Source organism: Notechis scutatus, chromosome 2 (assembly GCF_049901735.1).
Source record: "Notechis scutatus isolate UNSWTSFEM ecotype Mainland chromosome 2, rNotScu1.2, whole genome shotgun sequence".
In the NCBI taxonomy this organism is placed as follows: domain Eukaryota; kingdom Metazoa; phylum Chordata; class Lepidosauria; order Squamata; family Elapidae; genus Notechis; species Notechis scutatus.
This window is the reverse complement of record NC_142010.1, coordinates 9,671,135-9,690,418: the sequence shown is the minus strand read 5'-3', so window position 1 is coordinate 9,690,418 and position 19,284 is coordinate 9,671,135. Positions and strand designations below refer to the sequence as shown.

Below are 19,284 nucleotides of genomic sequence, written 5' to 3'. Positions count from 1 at the left end.
AATTATCTATTTATCTCTTCTCTTTAACAGAAAATTTCCCCTGTAATCACTTTTAAAGTGTGACGCCTTTCTATCTTTCCCCTAAATTGACACTTAAAATAATACATAATTTCCATTCTGATTCTGCTTAGTACATTCTACATGTTGCATTTTAAAATAAAAGAATAATAAATTTATAATATAGTTAAATATATAATTTCCATTCTAATTCTAATTCTGCTTAATACATTATTTTAAAATAAGAAAATGACAACGCTGTGAACTGCGGGCCGTTGTCTGAGACTAATAGGTCCGGTAACCCATGCGTTGCGAATAATTTTCTTAATTGTTTGACTACGGCTTCTGTCGTTGTGGAATGCATGACGCTAACCTCCAGCCAATTGGAGTAAGTGTCGACAGTTATTAGAAATGTATATCCTTTTGTAGGTCCTGCGAAATCTATATGGATCCTCAACCAGGGGCCCCTGGGTGTCTCCCAGTCAAGGATCGGTGCAGGAGGGGGGGTAGGCCTGGATTTTTGACATTTAGTGCATGTTCCCACCCATGTTTCAATGTCCCTGTCCATCCCAGGCCACCAAACGTAACTCCTGGCCAGGGATTTCATTTTTACGATGCCCGGGTGTCCTTCGTGTAACATGCACAGTACTTTTTCCTGCAGTCTTTCCGGAATGACAACCCTATCCCTCCACAGTATACATCCCTTCACAATGGAAAGTTCAATTTGTTGGTTACGGAAAGTTTTAAAAGTTTCGTCAGTAATTTTCCGGCCAGCCCCTACCTACCCAGTTCAAAATCCACGCCATCTGTGCGTCTTTTGCTGTTTCTTTCGCGATGTCTGATGTGGTGATGAGAAGGTTCGGTAATGTCTCAATTTGTAGAGTGGTCGTGGTAGGTGCTGGGTCGTCATCCAGTTCTGATAGGGGTGACCGGCTCAAGGCGTCCGCATGGGGTATGTCCTTTCCTGGTCGGTGGATTAGTTTGTAATTGTATGCGGCGAGGAACTCTGACCACCTTGTCATCCGTGGTGACAGGATGTTGGGGGTGGCCTTGTTCCCTGCGAGTATTCCCAATAACGGCTTGTGGTCTGTGATTAGAGAGAATGTCCTACCGTAAAGGTATTCGTGAAATCGTTTGACCCCCATTACTGCGGCTAGAGCTTCTCTGTCCAGTTGGCTGTAATTTATTTCAGCTTTTGACAGCGTTTTGGAATAGAAGGTGTGTGCCATAGGTTCACCATCACGGCTCTAGCACATGCAGATAGACTGTTAACTGCTGTCAGTGGGAATAATTACTCAAATGAATTCTTAAAATGGATTCTTAAAATATGATAGAGTCACCAAATTTCTCTAAGTGGTTTTCTTGGAGTTCTCTTTAGAAAGATTTATTGAGAAGAAAGGGAAGGGAGTTACAAGAATTCCAGTCATCAAGCCATTTCTCACTGAGAAACATATACATCTAATTTTCTTTGACTATTGCATACAGTCTAGGTGGACATAATATCTTCTTTCAGATACAATTCTTCCAATATCATAATGGTGTTCTGCCTCATGTTTTTACATCTATTCTGGCAGTAAGTTGTTCCTTTGTATTCAGGTCTGGCCTTACAATAATAATGTAGCACTTGGGGATGAAGATGCAGCCCAACAGACCAGCACTGGAAGCCAAGATGGAGAAGACCTGAACAGCCACCATGTATTTCCCTTTAGTGCTCAGGTACGTGGGTAGGAAGGAGACCCAGACACTGCAGAAGACCAGCATGCTGAAGGTGATTAGCTTGGCTTCATTGAAGGCCCCAGGGAGTTTCCTGGCCAGGAAAGCCACTGTGAAGCAGATGGCAGCCAGGAAGCCCATGTAGCTGAGAGTGATGTAGAACATGATAACATAGCCTTCGTTGCATTGCAGATTGATTATTCCAGGCTGGGAGTAAAGGTCAGAGTCAGGGAATGGGGGAGAAACTCCCAGCCAAATGGAGCAGATGATAATTTGGACAACAGAACAAGAAAGGACGATGGAGTTGGCCAAGCTCTTCCCCAACCATCTCTTCACTCGGTTTCCTGGTTTTGTGGCTAGGAAAGCCAGCACCACTGTGATCGTTTTGGCCAAGAGAGAAGAAACGGCAACTGAGAAGACAATGCTGAAAATCATTTGTCGAAGAAGGCAGGTAGCTTTCCTTGGCTGACCAATGAAGAGAAAAGAAGACAAGAAGCAAAGCTGGAGGGAGACCAGGAGGATGTAAGAGAGATCCTGGTTGTTAGCTTTGACAATGGGAGTTTCTCTGTATTTAAGGAATACTATTAAAACAAAGTCCGTGATTAGGAACAAGAGTAAGGCAAAAGAGACCAGGATGATGCCCAGATGTTCTTCATAAGACAAGAAGGACAGAACTTTGGGGATACATTGGACTCGGTCCACATTTGGATGTTTATTGTCTGGACATTTGGTACATTTTTCCATATCTGAGGTAAAAAAAAAAATTCTTTAATATTGTATCCTTTCATCCAGTGGTGGGATTTAGCATTTTTTACTACTGGTTCTGTGGATGTGGCTTGGTGGGCGTGGTGTGGCTTGGTGGGCATGGCTTGGTGGGCATGGCAGGGGAAAGATATTGCAAAATCCCCATTCTCTCCCCACCCCACTAACCTGATTTCCAACTGCGTTCTCCTGTGCAGGGCAACCAAAGAAAACCCAGCCGATCAGCTGGGACTCAGGAGGCAGAGAATAGATGGGGGCGGGGCCAGTCAGAGGTGGTATTTGCCGGTTCTCCGAACTACTCAAAATTTCCACTACCGGTGCTCCAGAACTGGTCAGAACCAGGGGTGGGATTCAATTTTTTTAACAACTGGTTCTGTGGGTGTGGCTTAGTTGCAGTGGTGGTATTCAGCAGGTTCTGACCAGTTCTGGAGAACTGGTGGCGGAAATTTTTAGTTCAGAGAACCAGCAAATACCACCTCTGACCAGAAATTTTACAGCATCCTTCCCCTGCCACGCCCATCATGCCATGCCCACAGAACCAGTAGTAAAAAAATTTGAATCCCACCCCTGCTTAGTTGGTGGGCGTGGCTTGGTGGTCATGTGGCTGGGTGGACGTGGCTTGGTGGTCATGTTATTGGCTGGGTGTGGGCAACTCAATATCACTCACATCAAGGCACGCATCTCCTCGCCTGGCCTTTCATGACTGTGGGAATGCTGCAACAGTTGTAAGTGTGAAAAATGGTCATAAGTCACTTTTTCAGTGCCATTGTAACTTTGAATGGTCACTCCACACAAGCAAAGTACCAGCAAAGGAGGGGGCAAAAAAACTCCAGATAAGTTCTTGAGACAGGAAGTCTAGTCCTGCCAAGAATGTAATAAGGGTTAACGGAGAAACAGTTTCTGTAAGCAACAGCAGAATGTTTCCTTCCTGCCTTTCTTACAGGATTAGGCCAGTAATTTCTTCTAACAACCGGTTCTCCAAACTGCTTAGAATGTTAGCACCTAGTCTAGCAAATAGGTGCAAACTGGTAGAAACCCACCCCTGGTCAGAACCTGCTGAATACACACCTCTGCTTTCGTCTCAAGAAATATCTTCTTGGGACAACAACTAATGCCAGGGGAACTTTTAAGATGCATTTCATAAAATATCCACAGAAAGAAGGTAAGAAGAATAACATTTTCTAAAAAAAAATAGTTATATTTCTAATAATCTGTGACATTGTGGAAGTCCTAAAACGGTCATGATTTCCTGAATAATAAGCAAAATATTCATAAGAATCTACAAAAGTAGAAGTAAATTATGAAGCAGGAAAACTTTCTAGGTCCCATCAGATGCCACTTCTTAATATACTGGACTCACAGGAGACCTATGTTGTGAAATCCAGTTGGTTGGCAGAGAAAATAAGACCTGCAAATAATCTGGAATGGGTACTGGGATCAGTCATAGTATGGGTATAATGAGGTGCACCCATAATTGTCCACACCACCTCTTTGTGGACCAGTGACTTCTTCCCAGTAATTCTCATGTTGAATGCATTACATTAAATCTGGAGTGTATCTAGGACAATTCTTCAAGTTTAAAAAAAGGGGTAGACGTGGAAGAACCCACCCAAACTAAAAAGCAGGATATTTTCTCTGGCAGTAGTAAATCTTGCAGTCTATAGAGATTCTCAGTCATCCAGGTCATAGTTGTCTCAAAGATGTCATGCCCTTGTTGGAGTCTGACTCTGAGGGAGAGGAGGAACAGCCAACAGGGAGTGGAAGTGTGGCTCCAGAGGTTGTGGAGGAGGCTGGGGAAGGGCACAGGCAGGCTGGACAGTCAGAGGAAGACCCAAGCTGATCCCCTCTCCATCCTAGGGCATGCAGGGAGGAGAGGATAAGGGAGAAATATGAATGGCATGGTCTATGGGGGAGGAAAGGGCCTTGATCCTCTTCATGGGCTACAGCTGTGAGGACTGTTTAAAAGGACAGACTGCGCATGAGCCAGTGCTGGAAACAAAGCGTGAAAATATTTCTAGTCTGTCTGTTCTTATCTGAGTTTGGGGTCCTTCCCAGTGTGTATTCCGATATCTGTGGATGTCTTCAAGCCCTTCAAGACCTCTGGTTCCCTTAATTGCTTCAGTGTGATTTGTGTTGTTTTTTCTATTTATAATTTACAGGTATTTTTAGTTTAAATGGCATTTCCTCCTTCTTGCAACTGTTTGTGGGGGAGTTTTTTTGTCTCCAGTAAAGGATATTTGGAGCTTTGAAGCCAAGTTGAAGGAATTAAAGGGGCTTCACCTGTTTTTGTGACTTTGTTGATTTTGTATCCCACCCTGGGTCATCACAAAAGGTGTTTTTTCAAGAGGCACCTGGACTTTCTGGTTTTTCTTTGAAGACGTTTGAAATGAAATGTCTTCAAAGAAAAAACAGAAAGTACAGTTGCCTCTTGAAAAAGCACCTTTAGTAAAGCTTGCCTAATCTGCCACACCTTTCAATACAGGCTCTCCCTCATTATCTTTAGACAAGATATTGTGTAGTTTGAAAATAAACAAGCAAACAGCTAAGATTCTGTCTTTTAACATGCATATTCATGAAAATGCTCTGGATGAATCCACATTGACCCAGCCTGCCCTTTTTTTTTAGTGTCACCCACCTTCCTGAGTGGAGATGGTCCCTTCTGGACAAGGAATGCAGTCATAGCAGCAAACTGGCTCTCCTTGTTGAGCCCTCTTGACAAATCCAGGATGACAACTTTCCACACATTTAGACTGAGGCAGAGACTAGGCAGAAAAAGAAAGAATGCCATGAAAATGTGCTAGGACTCACCATACATTAGGAAAATGTTTGTTTGCTTATTCGTATCAGAAGCATCACAATTAAAATAACGGCTACTATGTGACATAAAATTTTAAGTACAAGTTAAAAAATTGTGCAAGATAAACAGATCTTGCCCAGAAACTAGCAACATTAATGGCATTCTGTTGCAATGCCATGAGATTCTCAAGTGTGCACTGCTCAGGACACAAAGGACTAGTATATACACTGTACTGTTGTCTGCATGTCACCACAATTACAAATGGCAGAAGTCACAGGATAGCCCCATTTGTTTGGAGTATCTCTGGATCTAGTTATACCTATGCATAATCTATTCAATGACTTCCATACTTCCCAGATTTTGACAGTAGGCCCATGTGCCAGATCCTCCATTGTTTCCATTCAGTGTTGATTTTTTGTAGCTTTCCATAGGTCCTCTCTGCTTTTAAATTCTTTGAAGACTTCTGTCAACCTAAGGAAGCTTTTCCTAAATTTAATCTCTGATGGTTAAGTGTAGGCCATAGAGAGCATATTGTCCAGCTACGGATGATTTAAGCCTCTCTCCGTATGCTAGCACTATCACTATGACTTATATACCACCTCATAGTGCTTTACAGCCTTCTCTAAGCAGTTTACAGAGTCAGCATATTGCCCCCAACAATCTGGGTCCTAATTTTACCCACTTCGGAAAGATGGAAGGCTGAGTCAACCTTGAGCCTGGTGAGATTCAAACTGCCAAATTGCAGGCAGCCGGCAGTCAGCAGAAATAGCCTGCAGTACTATGTTCTAACCACTGAGACACCAGAGCTGCTTCTTCTCTGAGAACAGCAGGTGGGGCAATGCTGGCTAAAGGCAGATCTCATCTAGAGGCTTAAGGCATCCGATCATAATTCTGCTAGCCTCATTCAGAGCAACATCTACTTTCCCAGCATGTGCCAATTTTTATGTATTCGCCTGCTGAGTAGCAAAGAGCCAGAGATGTTGTCTTAAGGACTCTTGGTTTGGCATTCCAGGTAGAGCTCATCAATTTCCCGTGGATGTTATTATATCCACATCCTCTAGTTTTGGAACAGTGCTGCTTACATGTTAGGACCCTATCTAGATGTGTATGGAGATTCTTGATCATCCAAGTCATGGTTATCCCAAAGGTGCTTTTTCAAGAGACTTTCTAAGTCCAGTAGCTTCTTGAAAAAGCACCTTTGGGATGGCCCTATCTAGAGTGATTCCTAAATATTTAGGGCTGTAGCAGTGCTCCAATAACATTCTGTTCCATATAATATGCAGCTTCCAACAGTCTGCTTATTGCAAGGAGTTTTTGCTGGATTTGGCCTTAACTTATTATCACAATAGTATTAATCCAGCTCTAGCAGGACTTCAGTTAAATGTTGTTCAACTTTGTCAAATGTTTTTCTCTGTACTAACAACTACATGTATGATGATGCTTATTGGCCTCTTTATCTAGTTTTAAAACTGATTTATATTCCTTTTAAACAGCTGGTCATTTGCATTCTTTTAGAGAGTCGTTCAGGCCACTTGGAGGTTTACCTATGTCCTCAGAGTCACCTGAGTAGTGCAAATGGGGTGGACCCTTCTTGGAACTGCTGGAAAAAATATGTTGTAGACTGGAGATAGATGATGTCATATCCCTCCTCCGCTGTGATTCAGAGGACACAGATAAACCTCCAATTGGCCTCAATGACTCTAAAAAGAATGCAAATGATCAGCTGTCTGCAAGGAATATAAATCCTTCCATTCCCCACTATCTAGTCAGAGCTGAAGAAGCTTCTTGGATAAGAAGCAAAACATCTTCAGAGAAAGTTCAGTTGCTTCTTGAAAAAGAACCTTTGGATTTATACACTGAAGTAGCCATACAGTTGCTCAGCTTTACAGTTATTACTTCTTTGTTATTTATTTCTGTGGTTGTTGTGGATCAAACCTGGATATCAGGCTTCACAAAGCCTGCACTTTCCGTACTGTGAGTAGGACCTATCTGCTACAAGCCACATGCTCTGTATAATTCTGATAGTTGTCTCTATGGGTCTCCTGTATACCTGGAGATTGCCTTTATATCTTTTGGCACAAGTCCTGCAACAATTAACATGGCAGATGAATATAGGCACAAACACTAGCCAAATAGTCACTGGGCTTCATTTAGCTACTATAAATATGAAATATCTAATTAGTTGCAAACAGATGTAGGAGATATAACTACTGGCAGATTGCTCGTTTTGCCCCTCCTTTTCGCTTTTGTTATCTAACATTGCAACCAAGTGTCAGGATTCTGGCAGTCACCCCAATTAAATCATGAGTCTCGAGCCAAACTTCCAAAACTTCAAAAGGATTTATTGGGAGTTAACATGTCTGCCACTGCCTGGGTGTAGCCAACTCTGAGACACATAATTCATTGTCAACCTTGACCCTAGCTTTCCCCCACCCCCACCCCTGGGTGTATCATAATTCATATTCTCCAATGGGACACATCCATAGCCAAGAGTCATCAATCATGTTCTCCAATTAGAATTTTGCACGGCAGAAATTTCAGTCACCTAGTTACTATCTTTGAAAACTATTTATGGAATGCACTTTCAATTTCCAAGTTGCTGCACTGCTCCCCACTCTCTTTCTGTTGGCAACTCTAAAAAGACCATAGAAATATTTTATGAGTTGACACCAAGGACTTTTCTAATAATAAAATCTGGAGGAATGGCATTGGGAACACATGTAACCATTCAGTAACAACCAATGGGTTCCTCCTCCTAGCCTTACTTATATGCATTTCTCCTTCCTTCATTTGCGAATCCCCCAGCAGCCCAGCCCTGTTAACTATAGCCTTCCAGCCAGTATAAGAACATATCAGGTTTCTACTTCCAACATTCAATTCTCAAGGATGGTCAACCACCTTGGTGACTAGGCTCAGCCCACTTGAAATGGGTCCTCAGGTTATAGAAAGCTGAGAAGAGATGCCAACATTCCTCTCACCTTGTTGAGCAACTTTAGCCGTGAAATAGCCTTTTGGTGGATAGTAAGTTTCTGTCTTTCAAATCTCCCCAATTGCTCTATGATTGTATGCTTCTTGGGATCAATCATCAAGCTGAAGATCTGCAGATCTCCTGCTACATCTCCATTTTGGTCCACGTACAGTTTATCCTGGGAAATATTGCAGAACTCATTCTTCTCCAGAAAGGGATGGAACTAGAATTGAAACGTCAAGGAATTATACAGGTAGAAAACTTTGCTTCTTATTCCATAGGGCCCTTTCACATTTGAATCTTCTACCATTTTCTAACTGGCAAAGATGCCTAATTAGGAGAAACAGGCATTACCATTATTTTCTTAAGTGAGAAAAAAAAATCAGCAAAATTTGTCCATCATAATATTTTAACTCCTTTAAAAAAAGCAGGAAGCATGGATTTGTCAAGAAGAAAGTTGTCAGCCTGATTTTCTCCCTGATAGACCAGATGGGAAACATGTCCAAGTGACTTAATTCTACTTTATTGTATGGGCACATTAACAGAATTTTGCAAGCTTGAAATCTCCCACCAACTTCATTTTCAGCTCCAAAAGTTAGGGAGGTTTCTTTCTGTCCCATTATAAAGCTGTAGACCAGGGGTCTTCAAACTTGACAGCTTTGAGACTTGTGGATGTCAACTCCCAGAATTCCTCCTTCAGTCATATTAGCTCAGGAATATTGGGAGTTGAAGTCCATAAGTCTTAAATTTGCTAAGTTTGAAGATCCTTGCTGTAGACTTTTCCCCCTTATCTGATCCTTCAGCACATCTCCTCCCTGTCCCAAAAGCCAATCTCATATATCATTACACTTCCTAAATACTGTAGGTTATGTAAATGCTAGTGATGTAATGTGATTTCAATAAAATAGTGGTACTAATAAACTAATAATGTTTGTGATGCTATTAGAAACCTAGTTTTTAAAAGGGGGTATTAAGTGGATAAAATGTCTTAAAATTGGACTCAAATAATTTTAATCTTTTTAATCTTTCTCATAAAACTGTACAGCTATGAATAACAATTCCTCTTTTGTTATCAAATTTATCCATATTGTCCTTAATACAGTAGAATTGATAAATCTCTGTGGTGCAAGGTTTGATGCAAGATTAATAATTCTTAGACAAAGCTTATTTAATCTGATTTTAAAATGCCAAGTTTCCAGAAACGTATTTGTGATTTCCTCCTAGTGAGAAGTGCATTAGTAAAATGCAGTAGAAAAAATATCTGATTTTTAGCAACTGACAAAGCATAGTGTCTCATGCAAAAACATTTATGGTGCACTGGAAGAAGGAGGGTGTGATGACCCAGGGTGGGATGCAAAAGCAAACCTCACAAAACCAGGTGAAGTCTCTTTAATTCCTTCAACTTCGCTTTAAAGCTCCAATTATCATTGACTGAAGACAAAAAAAACTCCCCCACAAACAGTTGCAAAAAGGAAGAACTTCCGTTCAAACTCAAAATACATATAAATTATAAATAGAAAAAACAACGCAAACCACACTAAAGCAATTGCTGAGACAAGGCAGGATAAGGGCTTGAAGACATCCACAGATATCAAAATACACACACTGGGAAGGATGCCAAACTCAGATAAGAACAGACAGACTAGAAATATTTTCATGCTTTGTTCTAGTACTGGGCCATGCACAGTCCATCCTTTTAAACAGTCCTCACAGCTGCAGCCCATGAAAGGGATCAAGGCCCTTTCCTCCCCCATAGACCATGCCATTCACGTTTCTCCCTTATACTCTCCTCCCTGCATGCCCTAGGATGGAGAGGGGATCGGCCTGGGTCTTCCTCTGACTGTCCAGCCTGCCTCTGCCCTTCCCCAGCCTCCTCCACAACCTCTGGAGCCACACTTCCACTCCCTGTCAGCTGTTCCTCCTCTCCCTCAGAGTCAGACTCCAACAGGGGCATGACAGAGGGATAACAAACTTGTAAGTATATTTATGAAAATGATCTCAAAATAGTTGCTATTTGCAAATCGAATATGAATCAGCAGTGTGACACTCATGAAAAGAAGGCATATATATTCAAGAGTATCTCAGGAAGTCAACATACTGATTTGGGGAGATCTCAACTCAATTCCCAGGACACCTTGGAGGCACCATGCTCTGATAAAACATTACACAAAATCTGGACCAGCTTCTGGGAAGCTTAATAAAGCCAAGGAAAAGATAATAGCAACTTAGTCTTGAGGAAAGATAGCAAAGAACCACAGGAGCCAAAAATAATAAACCTGGGAGATTACAAAAACTATAGGTTGGAGAAGGGAGGATACAGCACTTTTCCAATGACTGAAAGGTTTTAGACAAAAGGTAAGATCTTTTCACTGTTATTCCAGATGTGGTAGCATGAACTCGGTCACAAGAAAGGAGATTCTGGCCAGGGGTGGGCTGCTATGGGTTCGCCCGGGTTCAGGTGAACCCATAGCTAATGTTATGGCTGGTTTGGAGAACCCCCAAATCCCACTCCTGGCTGGCCACACCCACCCCTCCCCAACCCTTCCAGGAGTCTCCACACGGCCTGTTTTGGATGTGAGATAAGTGTAGGACCTCTGTGGACACTCGGGGAGGGGGAAAATGGGCCTCCTGGACACTCTGGAAGGCCAGAAATGGGCCACGGTGCAAGAGGCCAACTAGGCCACGCCCACCATGGCCGTGCCTACTCAGCAACCAGACAGAGAACCGGTTGCTGAAATTTTTGAACCCCACCCCTGATTCTGGCTGAAGGAGAGGAAAAATTCTAAAAGGAGGAGCAGTTTTAGAGAAAATCAGGGAAATACAGTCTCCCTTCCCTGATAGTCTTAATGCAAAGACTGATCAAGCATCAATCCGAGAAGCTTTAAGTGGAATTCCTGCAGAGATGAGGAGTTAGGCTACATGGTCTCAGGTCTTTTTCAAATTTATAAAGGTAAAATTCTATGATGCTAATCACAAACACATGGATTTATTTAGAAATGCATACTTCCTTTTAAAATCAGCAGTGTTCAATATCAACATTTATCTGTCATGGGACGCTCTTTTTGGCCTTTTGTAGCATAAGGAGATTGATATGGTTCCCCTCCCTCTCCCTTGGATTCCTTCTCCAACAGAACTAAGATTAATGGATCTATGTTGGGACCTCATACCTGCCACGGCTGTAGCCTTGGAGCCCCAAAATTCCCTTGGTTCTCCTCCCTTCTCCTCCTGGATCTGGAGGAATATGCAGCACTCAAGGCATAGACCAGAGTCTTAATGATATCATAATAATTTTCATAATTCCTAATACTTTTCCTATTTCTTTTCTCTTGGGTCTCCAGCAGTGTTTTCTGGGTGCACCTTCTCCGGCCTTTGACAGAAAAGATATGCTTTGAAAAAGAACAGTCAAAAGAGTGATCTACAAACTGGGGATCTTGAAAGAATTTGGGTTCTACAAAGAGTGAAAGTTCAAAGGCATCGTTGTTTGGTCTTTCTTTTATCAGAAAACTAAAGTTCCATAAACTGTGGACGTATTTGAGAAGTTTGTGGTCATTCAAATAAAACAATTCCAAGTTTGTAAGAATCCAAATTTTCCCTTCAATGGGTCCTGGCAAACCTTCAAATATTAAATGGAAAGGACGAATAGTGTCCAATTGGAAATCAAGTTCTGTGAAGTAAATGTAGACGTTGACTTGTCTCCACTTAGAGAGGGCATCCCTGAGGAGTACTGTATTTCCACTCGATGAGAATCGTTGTGATATAACAACACAAATGCCATTCCTCACAAGCAAAGGAGTAAAAGTCCTCATGAAATTCTCTCCCTTCTCTGTGTCTGTGCTAAAGAGACCAATCAAGGTCCATCTGAAATGGAGGAGCAATTGGACTATTCCTGGGTACTGGATCCCTTCTTTGGGAAGCATCCCATGGAAAAAAGCGAATTGACTTTTATCACTCAGAGCCGCTGAAGCAATTTTATCACTGATCTGAAAAAGCAACCGATAATATTGCTCTATATTTGGGGTCAGATCAAGCCCAAAATATTGGCTTTTAATAAATACAACTTTGTTCTGGTGAACATATTACAATAGTTTATTAATTTGCCAGTGCTTAAATATTAAAGCAATGTTAACAAATTGTACTCTATATAAAAGTGGCATACAAGAAACAAATTAAGTAAAAAAAGGCAAATCATATTTCTGTATCACTCTTAGAATTTACAGCAATTAGACTAAAATATGCAGATGTCCACTGAAGTGTTGCAATTATTATGGGCCAAAATTATATGTAATTGTTGAGGGTTACTATATGTTTCTCTGCTTTTATGGTCTAGATTCTTTGTGCAGCTATTTTTGTATCTTCTTTTCCAGTTGTACAATACACAGGAAAATTCTATCACCTTAATGTAATTCAGTTGTACAATCCAAGAGGTCTTTAATTGAAATTTGGCTGTTCTAACAGACAAAATTTTGGGAGTGTATTGGTTTACATAGCTTTAATTTTACAACAACAATTTTATGCCCTGATTTTAGACAAAGAAGAAATTTTGTGAATTCCCAGTTCAGTTCTCAGGGCAGCACTGAAGTCTTTTTTCCACCCCCAAGATATTACTCAGAGGCTGTGATTGGGTTTGTTCTAATATTTGTTTGAAGCCCCAAACATCACATCGGTATAAGAACATGGCTTTATATACTTTAAAAATTGTGGCTAAGGAAGCTGACTAGCAATGAGTTTTTAATTTAAGCAGTGTATTCTCTCGTGTCCTTGTTTTAAGTGAGTTCCTTTGATGAGGAGGGATCCAAGATGCAATCTCAGTGAAAACTACCCCTAGATAAGGAAAGGTGTGAACAAGGAGAGATTTAACCTGGGAATAAGGACAAACTTTCTGACAGTGAGAACAATCAACCAATGGAACAGAAGTTGCCCTCGGAAGTTGTGGGAGCGCCATCACTTGAGACTTTCAGGAAGAGATTGGACTGCCATTTGTTAGAAATGGTGTAGGATCTCCTGCTTGGGTGGTGGGTTGGACTTGATGACTTACAAGGTCCCTTCCAACTCTGATTATGTGTTATCTGTTGCTCTGTTGGCTTACCATCAACTAGCCATTTATGCCTATGATTCCCTTTTTTCAAAAATGATATCTTTTGAATTTGATTTGTTAATAATCAGGCAATTATTATAATGATAAGATCTAAGTCTTCTGAACAGTCCACAAAACCCAAATGGTGAGCATGTTAAAAAAATGTATTGTCAGTTTATAACAAGGTGTTACAATTGGTATTTGGGGTCTTGTGAATGTGTACTTCAGGATCCTTCATTAGTGCAGGTAAATTGTTAATGTCTAGACAGAATAGCCATGGAACAAGTATGCACCATTCTCTTACCCCTTAATAAGTATCGCTCCTTCTTCTTTGTGGCTCCATTCAGCCCAAACTACACTCTCAAACAAGTGCTTGTAGAAAGGGCTTTGATTGAGGCTTCCATTTTAAGGGCAATCCATTTCCTCCCTAATAATTCTCTGTTGAATGCATCAAAGGCTGCTCTAACATCTCTATAGAAAGCAAAACCATTGTTTCCCCTGGCATATTTTGCAACTGGGTGGTTCAAGACAAAGTCAATACTGAATCAACTAATGGAGTCACAGGGTCTGAAGGGAGTTTGGAGACTTTACAATCCAAACCCTTGCTCGAGCAGGAGACCTTATGTTATTCTGGGAAATGAGAATTCAAGAAGTTGGTTGTCCGATCTCTTCTGGAAAACCCCCAGTGATTGAGCACCCACCGCTTCATGACGCGGGCCATTACACTAAATCAAGGGTCTTCAAACTTGACAGCTTTAAGACTTGTGGACTTCAACTCCCAGAATTCCTGATCTAACATGACTGGAGGAGGAATTCTGGGAGTTGAAGTCCACAACTCTTAAAGCTGTCAAGCTTGAAGACCCCTGCACTAAATGTTCCCAGTGACAGAAAAATTCTCCTTAGTTCCAGGTTGGATTCTCTTTGATGAGTTTCCAGCTGTTACATCTTGTCCTACCCTCAGACTTTGGAGAATAAGTTGACCCCCCTCTTCTCTGTGAAAGACCCACAACTACTGGAAGACAGCTATCATGTCACCAGTAGTCCTTCTCTTTCTTAAATTAGACATACCTAGCTTCAATAAAGGGGAATATTTGTAGCTCAGGGTTGAAATGAAGGGTTCTTGGTGCTCTCTGAGCTTGCTTGTTTTCTTGCAGAGGTTTCATTACTCTATCTAGGTAACACCATTAGTGCTAGTTTCTTTCACCATTCACCATATGATTTAGCTTCCAGACCCTTTAGCATTTTGTGGCTATTCTCTGTACTCTTTCTAGGGTCCCAGCATCTTTTTTGTATAGTGGTGACCAGAACTGGATGCAATATTCCAAGTATGCCCTTACTAGTGCATATAAAGCAGTAGTAGTATTATGATCTTGATACAATCCCTCTATTGATGCACCTTAGGAATGTATTGGTTTTTCTGCAGCTTCAACATACTGTTGGATCATGCTTGAGTGATTGTCTACTAGGACACCATGACCTCTCTCACAGTTACTACTGTTGAGCCAGGTGACCACCTAGTCTATAGCTGTGCGTTTCTTTTTTATTGCCTATATCAGAGGACTCCCAACTTGGCAACTTTAAGACTTGTGGACTTCAACTCCCAGAATAGCTGGATGGAGCCATAGCTGGATGGAGAATTCTGCGAGTTAAAGTCCACAAGTCTTAAAGTTGCCAAGTTTGGGGACTCCTAGCCTAGATGAAGCTCTTATTTTTTTTCAAGACTTAATTTTGTTTTGTTGGATAAGGGCCCGTTCACAGGTTTGTCAAGAACCTTCTGAATCTTAAGCCCATCTTCCAAAGCATTAGCAATTCCCTGCAGCTTGGTGTTGCCTGAAAATTTGTTGCGTTCCCCTTCTTTCCCCTCATCTAGATTATTTATGAAGAACACTGGGCCCAAGACTCAGTGGTGTATTAACCATTAAGCAGACTAAGCATGTGCTTAGGGCACCAGGCCCAAAGGGGGCACCCACAAAGTTGAGAAAGAAAAAAAAACCAATGAAGATTTGTAAAAAATCTTGTATGTACAAAGGAAGGGGGCACCAAGATTTGTCAGTGCTTAGGGCACCAGTGAGCCTTAATCCGCCACTGCCAAGACTGAACCTTGAGGTACCCCATTCTTCCCACCATGTAGATGTACTTCCATTGAGGACTACACACTGAGTGTGGTTGGTCAGCCAAAACTCTGTCTTTTTTTAAAGCAAGAAATTCTTTATTCCAATACCCACTCTTAACTCTACCCAGGAGAACCTCCACATTCATTTTAGCCACAATATCTATTAGACCAATTGTCCAATAATTGCTAGGGTCTTTTTTATTCCCTTCTTTACACATATAAAATACCGTTGCCACTTTCCACCCTATTGGATATAGCAGTTATTATTTCAGGCTATTTTCTGAATAATTCAGTTTGCAAAAAAAAACATATCCAGAGGTATTATTGCTCTTCAAGACTTTAATGATGAATTTGAACACAAATACATTAAGGGAGAAATTGTGCACATATTGGCTAATGTACTTGAAATGTTTTTAATAAAGTGGTTAAAGTAATGGTACTGATCCCCAAGAGTCCATAAAACATATGTATTTTATCAAAAGTACAAATGATAATGTGTTGGAATTCTTTGAGTTTGCTCACCATTGAAACTATCATTATTTTGATTTAGATCAGGGGTAGTCAACCTTTTTATACCTACTGCCCACTTTTGTATCTCTGTTAATAGTAAAATTTTCTCTAACCACCCACCGGTTCCACAGTAATGGTGATTTATAAAGTAGGAGACAAAACCCCTACTGCCCACCATGAAAGCTGGAACACCCACTAGTGGGCGGTAGGGACCAGGTTGACTACCACTGATTTAGATTGTGTATAAAATGAGAACTTTCCATCACTGCTGCAGATTCGTATTATACAAGACTCTTTAATTGAACACATAGCTTCTCCTCCCCTCCATTGGAAGTTCCCAAAGCAATAATGATGGTGTTATGAGAGGATAATTCTATTTTAATCCTCCCTCCCTCCCCAATGTGTACCTCAATCTTCAGCTATGACACTTACAATGGCTAAAGTGAAAAGCAGCTCTTAAATTCCATACAGAAGGCATGGTTAGAGCTACAACTCACCCACCACCACCCTACTCACTCTACCAGATAGAGAAACACAGCACAAACCTGTGGGACTTTGTAGGTGCCTACTAATGTTGACAACTGGATGGAGATGTCCCTGTCAGCGGCATCAAGAATAGCCAAAATGTTGACTTTTCTTCCACAGCTGTAGTTGGGAACATTGGCTTCTCCTACAGATAGAATATCCAGCAAGGCATCTGAAGTGCCAAGTGTACTCATATAGTTGTCATGGATGTTGTAGCCAAGTGTGAGATTGTGCAGGAGCTGGGGATTTTTGTTGGCCACTTGAATATTTGAAGCAAATCGTATTATTCCTGACTTATCATAAGGCGAACTAGTGTAAAAATTCTCGTGTTAATATCAGCAGCATCAACAGCAATAACAAAATACTTTTCTTCTATTAAATCCTCATTTCTCCACATGCACACTGAGTGTTAAGCCAATACTGGTGCAAAACAAGGCAAATGACAGTCACCTATCACTATTTAATATTTGTGAGTTTTGAATAGATGGGATGGAGATGGTCCTCCATCAGAGGACTATACACCATAATACATGGTGGTACTAAGTTTCATCTGTGCAGTAACCAGGTTGCAATATTATTCAATCATTAAAGTTGAATCATCATAAAAGGAAGGGGATATTTTATAAGTAATCCAGAAAAAGAAGCTCTAAAAACAACTCATCCTCTGCTCCTATAAGGATCAGGCATTGAATATCAATACGCTGTGTTAAAATATGAGGTGGTCAGGGTTAACTACAACCATCACGATTTTAAACAAAAGTCAGTATCCAGATCACGACCTCAGGATTGGCTGGGGAGTGGAAAATAATGTGAAATTATTTCAGGATTTTTTTTCCCACCCCAACTTTGGATTTGTGCCTCTTCCAGAAAATAAGAGAAGGTCCTGCAATATAGGTAGTCCTCAACTTACAACCACAAGTGAGCCCAGACTTCATTTTGCTACGTGAGATGTTTGTTAAATGAGTTTTGCCTCATTTTATAACTTTCCTTGTCACCGTTCTTAAGGGAATCACTGCACTTGTTATGTTAGCAACATGATTGTTAAGTGAATGTGGCTTCCCCATTGACTTTGCTTTTTGGAAGGGCCCAAAAGGGGATCACATAACACACACCCCTCAGGACAGTGCAACCATCACAAATAAGAGTCAGTTGCCGAGAGCCTGAATTTTGATTCGGTGACCACAGAGATGCTGCAACTGGTGTTAAGTGTGAAAAATGCCCCCAAGTCACTTTTCCCAGTGGGGTTGTAACTATGAACGGTCATTAAATGAACTGTTGTAAGTCAAGGACTACTTGTATAGGAGCAAATGAATAAGAAGAAAAGAACGAGAGCATTAGACTTACGAATGGAGGAAATGCCACGCCATCACACTTGAGTGACTTACATGTGAAGCTGACTAGAAGGAGTCATGTTAAAACTCAACATTATAGGCAATATGGTTGATACACTGATGACTATGCTAATGAGATGGTCTCCTAGCTTGTAATAGCTCCATGGTTTCTCTCCATCCTGGTGCTTGGGATTCAGCGGACACTTCCTTTGAAGCTTCCCAGAGACTAGCTGGCACACCAACAGCATTGGAACGAGAAGCAGAAGCTCCATATTTTATGGGGCTGAGCCAATCTCTTTCCTGTTTCTAAAGAAAAGTAATAGTCAAAGGACTCTCATAAGCTGGACTATCCAGAGACTTTCCTGATTCAAACAGAGACAAGCCGAGCTTCACCTGGAAAGCAGAGGCAGTACATTTAAGAACACAACCCCTTGCTTGCCCCAAAATGTGAGCCACCCAGAATAGGACCTGTAGCATTTATCCTTTGCTAATGTGAGATCCCTTCCTTCTGAAGTTTACATCGAAGGCAATCATTAGAGAAGCAGCAGAAGTCTCAAAGACTTCTTGGATAGGGATAATTATGCTGAGAAGCAACTTCTCCTCTTGGGATCCTTTTGTCAATGTTCCATGTGTAGCTGGAGAAAAACATGCTAGTGAGAAATCACAAATGCACCTCTGAGGATATTGTTCTATAGTGCTTGTGATCTTTCCTGTCAGGACATGTCCAGAAAGCTGGAGGTAGATAATTCAACATCTGTGTCAGGCCTGCCTCCGTTCAAGAAAGAAAATCCCCCAACTCCATTGAAGAGGTACTTTTACTGAGTTTAACAGATAATCAGAGTTGGAAGGGACCTTGTAGGTCATCTAGTCCAACCCCCTGCCCAAGCGGGAGACCCTACACCATTGCTGACAAAGGGCAGTCCAATCATTGTTTTGAGTCCAAGTCTCAAGTGATGATGCTTCCACAACTTCTGAGGGCAACTTCTGTTCCATTGGTTAATTGCTCTCACTGTAACAAAATTTCTCCTTATTTCCAGGTTAAATCTCTCCTTGTTCAGTTTCCATCCATTATTCCTTGTCTGGCCTTCCGGTGCTTTGGAAAATAGCTTGACCCCCTTCCTCTCTGTGGCAGCCCCTCAAGTATTGGAAGACTGCTATCCTGTCTCCCCTGGTCCTTCTCTTCACTAGACTAGCCAGGCCCAGTTCCTGTAACCATTCTTCATATGTTTTAGTCTCCAGTCCCCTAATCATCCTGATTGCTCTTCTATGCACTTTTTCTAGAGTCTCAACATCTTTTTTATAATGTGGTGACCAAAACTGGGTGCAGTACTCTAGATGTGGTCTTACTAAGGCTTTATAGAGTGATATTAGTACCTCAACTGATCTCGATTGTATCCCTCTGTTAATGCAACTTAGGATTGCATTAGCTTTTTTGGCTGCTGCTGCACACTGCTGGCTCATTTAGCTGGTTGTCCACTAAGACTCCAAGATCCT

At 41.4% G+C, this 19,284-nt stretch overlaps 1 protein-coding gene across 1 annotated transcript; it reads right to left on the bottom strand.

Moving 5' to 3' along the window:
• Positions 1 to 454: 454 nt before the first annotated feature.
• Positions 455 to 18,363, bottom strand: LOC148131724 (vomeronasal type-2 receptor 26-like). Its single transcript, XM_087952912.1, has 6 exons — positions 17,845 to 18,363; positions 16,480 to 16,768; positions 11,405 to 12,217; positions 8,248 to 8,460; positions 5,108 to 5,234; positions 455 to 2,456 (listed from the first exon to the last, which is right to left on the bottom strand). Exons 1-6 carry the CDS (start codon positions 18,060 to 18,062, stop codon positions 1,546 to 1,548), a joined length of 2,571 nt encoding a protein of 856 aa, XP_087809038.1. The 5' UTR covers positions 18,063 to 18,363; the 3' UTR covers positions 455 to 1,545.
• Positions 18,364 to 19,284: the final 921 nt, after the last annotated feature.